The 9910-nt window shown below is 41.3% G+C and overlaps 2 protein-coding genes and 1 non-coding gene across 3 annotated transcripts; all 3 read right to left on the reverse strand.

The window, feature by feature from the left end:
- Positions 1-1250: 1250 nt before the first annotated feature.
- Positions 1251-4001, reverse strand: LOC104454532 (thioredoxin-like protein CITRX2, chloroplastic). The gene is made up of 4 exons (XM_010069419.3): positions 3719-4001; positions 3248-3370; positions 2606-2686; positions 1251-2224 (listed from the first exon to the last, which is right to left on the reverse strand). Exons 1-4 carry the CDS (start codon positions 3956-3958, stop codon positions 2108-2110), a joined length of 561 nt encoding a protein of 186 aa, XP_010067721.2. The 5' UTR covers positions 3959-4001; the 3' UTR covers positions 1251-2107.
- Positions 4002-5245: 1244 nt separating this feature from the next.
- LOC104454533 (trihelix transcription factor ASIL2) lies at positions 5246-7364 on the reverse strand. Its single transcript, XM_010069420.3, has 2 exons — positions 6519-7364; positions 5246-5905 (listed from the first exon to the last, which is right to left on the reverse strand). The coding sequence occupies exons 1-2, from the start codon at positions 7134-7136 to the stop codon at positions 5501-5503; spliced, it is 1023 nt and encodes a 340-aa protein (XP_010067722.1). The 5' UTR covers positions 7137-7364; the 3' UTR covers positions 5246-5500.
- Positions 7365-9836: 2472 nt separating this feature from the next.
- On the reverse strand, positions 9837-9910 carry TRNAN-GUU. Its single transcript has one exon. It is a non-coding gene; the product is annotated as a tRNA-Asn (tRNA).

Here is a 9910-nt window from a genome sequence, read left to right on the forward strand (position 1 = left end):
TTTCAATTAGTCCCCTTCACACTGTGAAACGTGGGGACTCCGGGAGAGAATGTGACCACATGCATGTTCCCGGGCAAAAAAGCAGCTCTTGTTCAATGAATTGGATGAGATCATCGGTTGATATTTTGCATCCGTCTGTTTCGTCTTGAAAAATGTTATTCAACAAGTTATTTTCAAAGAAAATGCCAGTATTTTAATTCTAAAATAAATTGAGGGAGTGTCCGTTTCAAAGAAAATTCCATGATTAATGGAAACATCTTTCGAGAAATTATTTTTTTCAGAAAATTTTCACTCCTTTCAGATTAGGAAATTCATTTTTCTATCTTTTACTAAGCATACTTTCTTTGACCGTAAATTGTTTTCCATTGACGATCATTTGAAGCAAACTAAGTGCGTGAACATTCAAAGAACTAATTTACGAAATTTTTCACTCAAACAAACATGCTACCGTTTGGAATGAAAACCGTTTTCTATTTCTACCAGAACTAAATAAACTATGTTTTAAACCTATAGACTAGATATCCCTTCAATTTGGACGACAATTTCCGATGGATCACCAACTCTAAAAAATACTTACAAAGTTATCTAAAAGCATCTCGTCACCTTAATTAAATGATCTACATATATTCCTCTCTTTAATTTGTTGCTTGTTATTGATGTCTCCTCTCTTTCGCGTGATGTAATTTCCTTAGCAAGGTCACGGTGATTTGGAGTCAAGTTTCTATGAGTAATTTACACAAACGTCTGGTGTGCTTAATGAGACTAGCGCAAATACCATTCCAGCTATCGTCTTAGGACTACCACCATCGAACAAACCCAGAAAATCTCCCCAAAAAGACGACGACTCAGATTGGAGACTGGAGAGAGAGGGTATTCACTGAAAAGGAAGGAGAAGCAGTAGTCACTAAGATGGAGAATAAAAGATGTGGACCAAGCAAACTCATTCGTGTCTAGGAAAGATGTTTCCGGTTTTTAATCTCAGAAGTCATTTTCCTGACTTTATAATTTGTGTTTTCCAACAGAGAGAAAACTATACCCTTGACTAACTATGCCAACAAACACAGCAAAAAGTGGATTTTTTTTTTTTTCTCTGGAAATCATTTTTCTCAAAATAAGTGGAGCTTTAGCAATTGCAGACAATACACTAATCGTGGATTCGCTCTTCCATCATTTACATGTTAATTTTCTTTTGCAACCATTCTCGTTCATTTTCCAGATCACTTGGGATAAAGAAGAGGACTTGTACAATCTCGACAACGATTTACTCCATTCATCCTATTGCAAGGAAGCACAGCATGCTTAAAGAATGAAAACTTCTTCTACCTGTCCCTACCTGATCGCCAAGAACTGGACCCATTTCTATGAACCGAAGGTACAAGTAAACCATACATCCAACAGACTCTTAAGTATGGAAATTCAATTGCACTTACACTTTGATAAGCAAGCCATTAATATCCAGCACCAGTGGTTCCTACATCAGCGTCATCAGGTCGTACACTTGCCGACATGTGCCATTTCCCTGCTCAGCATACAACTGATCTCAAGCTAGATGAGCATTCCATCTCCCCAGTCGTCCACTAATAACAACAACATTTTGAGGAACTCATATCCGCTCATTTTGAACCAGAAATTCATTTCAGTGCAAAATAAGCAGATCTAGTAGTAATGTCCTCTAACCCAGAGCCATTAACAATATTTTGGTATCTGCGGGGAATTAAACAAGCAAAACAGAGAGCATGATTTATCCGGTATCTGCCGGGATGTAAAAGCAATCTTCAAATTGCATATTAAACTATCTAAACTACCTTAAAGATTGTTGCCGTCCCTAGTTACTAAATAGATCTTAATGGCCAGATGCAAAATACAACCAACCAATATTCCGGGGCCACGCCTTCCATTGGGCTGAATGCCCAAACCTCCTAAGTTTAGGATCTAGTTCATCAAGTATAACAACAAAAGGTGGTCAACTCCAGATCAAATGGCCTTATACCTACCTTCATATTAAAAGGATATCACAGAGCAAAATCGCACATTGGATCTGGAGCAGCTGGAGCAGCTTTGTCTCTAAATCCTAGAAGACATTTTATCAATCATTTTCCTGATGCCTTCACATTTCATTGTCTAGGATATCGCGCATCATCTGAATAGGGATGAGACCTTCTGTTCGAATAGCATCTTTGTTGGGATCTGGACTGATGAAGTACAAAGTCGGCAGGCCACGTACCTGGAGTTTCAAATGAAATTCATAAGCAGCCAATTTTTTTTTTCGACTGGAGATTAACTGACCTTAGCTTGTCCTGAATCTTGATTCATCAAAATTTATATTCATTTCTGAAAAAATCTAGCAAATCATTTTTAATTCTTTTGACTTAACAGCAAAAAGGGGGAGAAAGGAGCAGTTTAATAAGAGGAGCCTCATAACCTAGCAAGGTTTTCAATGAAAAGCTGTTTCCACTTGTCATTAAACAACATTTATGGACCAAGAGATGGGTACTGACATCAAGTGTCTTATGATATCACCAGATTGATGGAGATCTCAAGCCAAGAGTTTGAATGCAACAATCATAAGAAAAGGTATCCGACTAGTATCAATGGCAATTATTACCTGCATGTCTCGGGCAAATTCATACTCATTGTCTGTATCAACTTTCACAATCATGGCATTATTCTCATACTCCACTGCAAGCTGCAATAGGAAATCAATCGAAGCATTTGGTCCTAACCTCAATGTAACTTGTAGCAAGCATCTTATAAACTATTCACTAATTTGAAGTAGCTTGGACATAAATAAGTATCTTGTCCCCAAGCCTGTCAAGGGGAGAAAAATGGGGAAGACAATACAGCAACTAGAGAAATCGAAAATGTTGCCTTACTAAGGGAAGATGTCAATCTTGAGACCGATCAAAAGCATTTATAAAAGCCAATGAACTGATATTTAATCAGCATGCCTCTCGATTCAGGTCTATCATGAATGCTTTGCGTCTGTTGAAGTGGTATATCAATAAAAGAAACTCCCAATAGAAACCAATTCATCGAAGAGCATTGCCATTCTGAGAATAGCTGGCACTAACTTGCTAAAAAATTAAAAGGCAACATACTTGTAGCATCTACAGCCATGATCTTCCCAATAATGGAACAATATATTTCCCTCCGCAAAGAACGTAAATGAGAGTAATTAATCAAAATAAAAACAGAGATGACTCGAGATTGAAATTAACCCACAACAAGACATCAGATTTGAACCTACCATTTCGAGTTCTTGTGCCATCAAAATGCAGGGTCCACACCATGTTGCATAGAAATCAATGATGAGGGGCACGTTCCTTTCTCCCCTCACAAGCTCCTGCACCTCCTGAGCCGACAATTTTTTCTTCCAAACCAAATGAAGAAGCACATCAATGTAAAAGATTGTACAGTCTGCCAAAGAACAGCCACGTAATTCGCCCCAAGCCCAAGCAAAACCAACCATACAATTTAAATGAAAACGCGGCTATATATCAGCTCACTAAAGATAATAATTTTTTCCCTTTTCATAGGCTAACAAGGGAGAAATCCCAAGTTCCAAATTCCATAATCAGATGGCTCCCCTACCTGCTCGTATTATCTTAATCCGGCATTCAAGAATTTCCACTTTTCCACCGAAAAATTCGGGATTACACATATTCATGTAAGCACTGATAGGAACAAAAGAGACCCGCAATCGAACATGGTAACGTACCACAAGATAGTCTTCTCTTACGTGCTTCCCTTGAGGTGGTGTGCAGAGCAGCTTCCTGGGTGCAGTGGATAGCGTAAAGACTCTGTCTTTAATTCCTGGAGAAGACGAAAAAAGCGAACTTTGTCCGAAATTCCGGGTGGAATCTTGGAACGGAGGAAGACGAGGCGGTTTGGAATGGGATGATGAGACCGGCTTGCTGAGAAAGACCGCGATTGGAGAGTGTATTTGGAGAAGACCCATTTCCTATGTTGGATAGAGATAGAGAAGGAGATGGAGGTTTTGGTGGGGTTTTCAGTTTTCTCATGGTTTATCCAATTGGGCGTGTTTGGTTGCGGTGTCTGGTCTATCCTACGCCAGGAAAAAGAGAAGTCCTGTCCGTCCACCTGTAGAGGTTCCTTGAATGACCAAACAAGTATAATTCTGATAATGATTAATGACTGCTGCTAATCTGATACTGGTTGTTTAGATCTAGAATAGAATAAACCGAAAGCCGTTTCTCATTATCTGGAATCAGAATACTTCGAAGATTTTTTTTCGGACTTCTCTGTAGAGACCCAGCATTTTATTTAAAAATATTTAATCTAAAGATTGCTGAGAAAATGATATTCTCAGCATTTTTTGACTCATTTGGTTTTGGTAATTGTAAATTGATGATATAATTAGGACATTGGTTTTGAGGTAATTAACAAGTCTAATTTGCCGGAACCGAGATTCAGAGCAAGATCAGTGATAGTACCGGCAGTATATTTTCTCATCAAAAACTAGCACGCCTTTTCTTTTTTCATTTTCTTTAATATATATTTGAGAAGTGTTGCATCATACAGGAACTTGTGTGGTGTCCCAGTAAGAAAGCAGAGAGCATTGGCGAAAAAGTACACTTTCCTCAGTCAAGTGCCCGGATTAAGCAAAGACACCACTTGGCACTTCAATTTCTTCAAGGAGACAGAAGGCTGAAAGGATGGCCTTTGCTCTATCTGGGGCAGTGATACTGAAATTGACTCATAAGATATGATGAAGCAGTGATCAAATCAAAAGGTGAAGGAACTCAAAATCCCTCTGCTAAAATCCATCCCGTGTATCTTTCTTCCTAATTCCCTGTTTTATAGAATGCATTTAGATCAGTATGACTAGTCAGAGACTTAGAAAGGGTTGTCACAATTTTCAATTAGGATGCTTTCTTATGAACTACGTTGCAGATAGGAGAAAAACTAGGTACTTTAGTCCTCATCTCTGTCCATCAATGGTTTAACGAGCAATCCAGAACATGCAACTCCAAGCAGATTCTCTATGAAAAGCAGGAGAATCCAAAACCAACAGAGCAAAGACGAGGAGCGAAGAAACAGAGGCGACATGTTTCATAGCAATTAGTTCAGGAAATTCGCTGTGTATCGAGCTTGTTCAGCCTTACGTGTGTATCCACGTTTGGCTCCCTCTGGCTAAATGCGCTATCTTGATTTCACATAGATGCGGGCAAAAGTATCGGAATGAAATTTCGTACTTTTTTTTTTTTGGGGGGAAGAACTTATGTAGCGTGCTTCTAAATCAGTTTGCATAGGGTCTAATATACACTGCAATATGTCGTTGAAAGAGAACATGGAAATGAGGCATAGATTTTCTTACACCAAAAGAGAGGTACGATGCTGAGATTTAGCCCATCATCACCTCATCTTCCGGTCCTCCTTGCCATTTTCACAGTGTCAGTACACAGAGTCTAGGTGATCTTTACATACATATTACCATAACACAATCATAATTATCATCATAAGCTTCAAATAGTCCACCTTAGTTTCTTCCAATTCTTAGGGAAGAATCAATCCCTTTGTTGCTCCCAGCAAAGAGCTTCGCGATTTCCAACTGGGTATTAGCGATGATCTCAGTTCTTTTGAGATCCATCTCGCCCCGCCTCGCCTCGGCCTCGATCCTCATTTTCTCCAACTCCTTCATCGTCTCCATCCTCGATTGCTCGGATCTCACAATGACTTCTGCTAACCACCGTATGCTTTCAGCAATCCCATACTCCTCTCTCTTTCGCCTCTTCTTGTTCTTTTCCATCTTCATCACCGTCTTATGCTTCTTTGACCTCGACGACTTTTGCTTATCACTGTAAAGGGCCGGCGTGCTGCTATCTGTCTCCACTGGATTCTTGTCGGACACTTGATCCGATAATTTGGTTCCAGCTCCATCTTCCTACATTGACATAAAAGACATTTCAACAAGCAATTATATTAGTCGTATATCAAAACCAACGAGCATGACTTGAATCGATTTTATTAGAGACATTGCTAGTGAAAACATTAGAGTCAATTGGGCTGATCTCAATCAACTCAAATGCCAGAATGCATATTTACTAAGAACAAGTTTCTGCTAAAGAGAAGAGCCCTCTCTTGGCGTTCCGGTACCTTAATTTATATACTTCAGGCATAAACAAATTCATTAATTTGCATATATCCAAATATTATCATAAGTACATGCTTTTACTGCAGGCCTTTTTGTCTAAACAGAAGTTTATACATTAATATGTGTGTACATGGAAACTGATCTTGTAGTTTTCCTGGGCTGGGCATTGATCCCCGTGATGAATACGCTCAAGTCAAATCAAGATAGCACTATATACCGGAAATTAAAATTTGGGTTCTATCTGTTTATTGGCCTACACATCAGTTGTTACAGAATAGTAAATCATGCAGAGACAGAATGATATTCAAGTTTCCTGGGGAGAACAGGTAAAACGATACTCGCTCAGCTATGATAAAATGAAAGGAACACATGTAAACATGAAGTGGCTTGGCACTCTTCGTACCTTGGGCAACTTGTCAACTCCATTGGATCCATGAGAATTCTGGGCATTACCAGGCGGAGGCGGTGGCGGAGGGCCTGAAAGCGGCAGCAGTTGTGGCACGGCTGCAGCAGAGGACGGCTCTAACAATATCAAAGGTGGTGGATTAGAGGCCAGCGGCTGAGAAAACGGTGGCGGGGCCAGAGGCAGCTGCGGCGGCGCGGTACCCCGGAGGAGCATATCGAGACGCGGATACAACGGCCAGGAGGACGTGTCGGCGGTAGCGGACTCCGTCCGGTACCTCTTCTTCATGGACTCGATCTTGTTCTTGCATTGCGTTTGAGTCTTGGGCGACTTCGTGGAATTGGCCCGGGAAGAGACGTGGCGCGCGACGTCCTCCCAATCATGACCCTTGAGCTTGGCCCTATTCCTGAGCACCCATTTGGTTTCGTAGGCCTCGAGGAGGCTCGAGACCGCGCCTTCGCTCCACTCATCTCTCTTCAGCCTATCGCCCCCGCCGCCGCCGCCGCCACCGCCGAGAGCACCACTAGCGGTGGCTGATTTCCTAGGGGACTCTTCCAACTTGACGGTGCTGTTGTTGGGGAGGAGAGATGGGGGTTCTTGGTTACCTTCTTTATCCATCGTCTCTCCCCATGCTAGAAATTCTCCCTCCCGTGTGTTTTTGACCTTTTACTTAGCTGCTAACATCCTGAGGTAGCGACCCCAGAAAAGCTCGAGAGAGGGGGCTTTGTATGGTAGTGGGGAATAGAGACATGAGAGACAAGAACCACTAGCATTATTAGAAGTGGGAAAAAGCGAGGCTAGCCCTAGTGGCCAACCAGAGGAGGAGAGAGAGAGAGAGAAAGAAGGAACCACTAGCATTAGAGAATGGAGGGGAGGGAGAAGGAGGAAAAGATTAGTGTGTGAGTGGGCAACCAAAGGGAAAGGGGGGGTCACTTTTGTCAAATGAGTTAATGATAGTAACCTCTTAACTTTTTCTTTCTTGCTTTATGGGGGTGCCTCTGATATTTCTCCATATTTCCCCTCCCTTTTTCTCCTTCATTTCCCCCATGTAAGGATACCTACAAAAAAATAATTTGTGTATATTGTAGATTGGAAACTTATCCAAGCAAGTGGATCTATTTGAACAATCATTGCTCGTAGAGTGATTAAAAGACAAAAATCATATATTTGATTCATAATTTCTTATTGATCTAAGAAAACCTTAATTAATTTATAAAGAATGAGTGAGAATTCACTGATATTTGGCTTTGGTGTAATATCGTGTTTCCCTGCTCACATCTGAACCCATGGTAGGCCTACAATGACAAACTAGCTTAGTAAGGCCATTGGTGTTCTGTTGACGCTTTAAACCGAACATTTTAGTAGCAATGTGAGAAAGGTCCATTATTTGTCTAAATCATTTTTCTGAAGGAAAAAAAAAAACAGTAACTCCTTTTAAACGCATTGAATGAAATTGCAGATCAATGGTCGAACTTTACACTATTCATCATTTTATATTCTAAAAGTACAACCATCTAAAATTAGGATGTAATTGCATAATTACCTTGAGATGTCAACACATAAGTACATTTACACTTTAGATGGCTCAATTGCAATTGTCTTTCTTCTCCATTTTTTACCCTTCCTTTCCTTCCCCGAGACACGCATCCGCAGTAGCTCCTTTACCTGTCCCCGCGCAATGCCACCGGCCCGTGTTGCTTTTGTCGCCCCCAGCCCTCTCTGCCTAAGCCTCAGGTTGGAGTCGCTTGAGGTTAGGCCACTGCTTGCAGTGTTCACAACCCCAGTGGTCATGAAGTCGTGGTTGCTGTGACCTCTCTCTCTCTATCTTCATTCTCCGTGTGTGCGTGTGAGAGACAAGGCACTTAGTGACGAGGCGAATAACAATGGTGGAGGCGGAGGGGGAGGAGGTGGAGGTGGAGAGAGAATTCTGACATATGTTTTTCAAAAAAAAAAAATTAGAAAAGAAAATGAGCAGGTCAATCATCTTAAAGTGATGGCATGTAACGCATTTGCCTTTTAATCACGATAGATCCATATCAAATCATTCTTTTCTAAGGCATGCTCATATTTCTTTTGTTGCAAGAAGCCATCCTTAACTTTTGCCTCTCTGTATATCTTCTTTGGCAATTTTTATAATAACAGCTTCATTTTTAATACCCTTGGACGTGAGAAGGTATGTAGATATCGAGCAAAATCTTGTTAAAGCAAAGTAAAAGTTTAATACCTTAACTTTAAGAGATCTCTTAAGGAGTGTAAGTCTAACATATGGGCTAATTAAAACATATCAATTGCTATGCACCCTTCTAATTATTCGACATTAGACTTTTCTAACATAACTCACATGTATATCTCGACATATTAAAAAATATGGTTCTTCTTCCACCAAGCTCACCGATACGAGTTGCTGGGTGAGGGTTTTAGAGAATGCGTAAATGCCACGATTTGGAGTTTTGGAATTTAAACGAGAAAGAAAAGAGAAAATAAGCACGCGGATTGCTAGAGAAAACCGAGTAACTTTTACGGTGTTGATGGTGGTGGTGGTGGGCTGGAGTTGTTTTTGGCAGTTAGCGTCGATATCAAGCGAGGGACGGATGGAAGAAGCGTTGTGGTGGCGGTGGTGGTGGTGGTGGAGGGAGGAGGTGGTGGTGGGCCACTCACGTGGGCGTGTCACCCACTCCGTCCGTCCATATCACCACCACCATCCGCCAATGCGCTGCCGCCACTGCCGCCCTTTCCCTCTCTCTCTTCCCTCCGCTGCCTTTTTCCACATCCACCCCTTTTCTTTTCTTTTCTTTTTTCTGCTCTCTCTCTCTCTCTAAGAGCTTCTGCTTTTTCGATTGCCTTTTTGGCACTTTTTGAATGCTTTTCTTCTCTTTGCCCTTTTGGTGGATTCATCGCCACTAAGGTTAACAGGACGTTTTTGGGAGTGGGAGTGGTGGCTCTCCCTCTCCTCGCCAATATCTCGGGCCGGGATTGGTTGCTTTCATCGGCCAATTGGAAAGCGCCATCTCGGCTTTACATTCTTTATAGCGAGCTTGCTTATGTTCTTCCTCAACTTTGTGTTATTTCTCTTTCTCTTTGGGACCCCAAAAGGAGGGGAAAAAAACAAAGAAACAAGTGTAGGTTCTCTTTTCCAACAGGAAAAACGCACAAAGTTTAAGTTCAATTGGATCCCCGTGGAGACGAAATTAGACATCTTTTGGTAGTAGCTCTACCTTCCATCAAAACTTTTCCCTCTTTTGGGAACAAGTTTTTGCCTGACAAACCTTGGAGTCTAAGGAAGAAGGACAGACAAAAAGGGAAATAGTGACGGGAAAACGCTAGAAGGAGGGCTTGAACCTCCGACCTTGTGGTTAACAGCCACACGCTCTAACCAACTGAGCTATTCCAGC

This window comes from Eucalyptus grandis, chromosome 7, assembly GCF_016545825.1.
Source record: "Eucalyptus grandis isolate ANBG69807.140 chromosome 7, ASM1654582v1, whole genome shotgun sequence".
Taxonomy (NCBI): Eukaryota; Viridiplantae; Streptophyta; class Magnoliopsida; order Myrtales; family Myrtaceae; genus Eucalyptus; species Eucalyptus grandis.

What these genes read in the sequence shown, in the direction of transcription:
- LOC104454533 (XM_010069420.3), bottom strand. Translation starts at nt 7,136, where the DNA reads ATGGATAAAGAAGGTAACCAAGAACCCCCATCTCTCCTCCCCAACAAC. An exon ending in GAGTTGACAAGTTGCCCAAG is followed by an intron (nt 5,906 to 6,518) that starts GTACGAAGAGTG and finishes ATGTCAATGTAG; the next exon opens with GAAGATGGAGCTGGAACCAA.
- LOC104454532 (XM_010069419.3), bottom strand. Translation starts at nt 3,958, where the DNA reads ATGGGTCTTCTCCAAATACACTCTCCAATCGCGGTCTTTCTCAGCAAG. An exon ending in TGGCACAAGAACTCGAAATG is followed by an intron (nt 2,687 to 3,247) that starts GTAGGTTCAAAT and finishes TTCCTATTGCAG; the next exon opens with CTTGCAGTGGAGTATGAGAA. An exon ending in AATTTGCCCGAGACATGCAG is followed by an intron (nt 2,225 to 2,605) that starts GTAATAATTGCC and finishes TTGAAACTCCAG; the next exon opens with GTACGTGGCCTGCCGACTTT.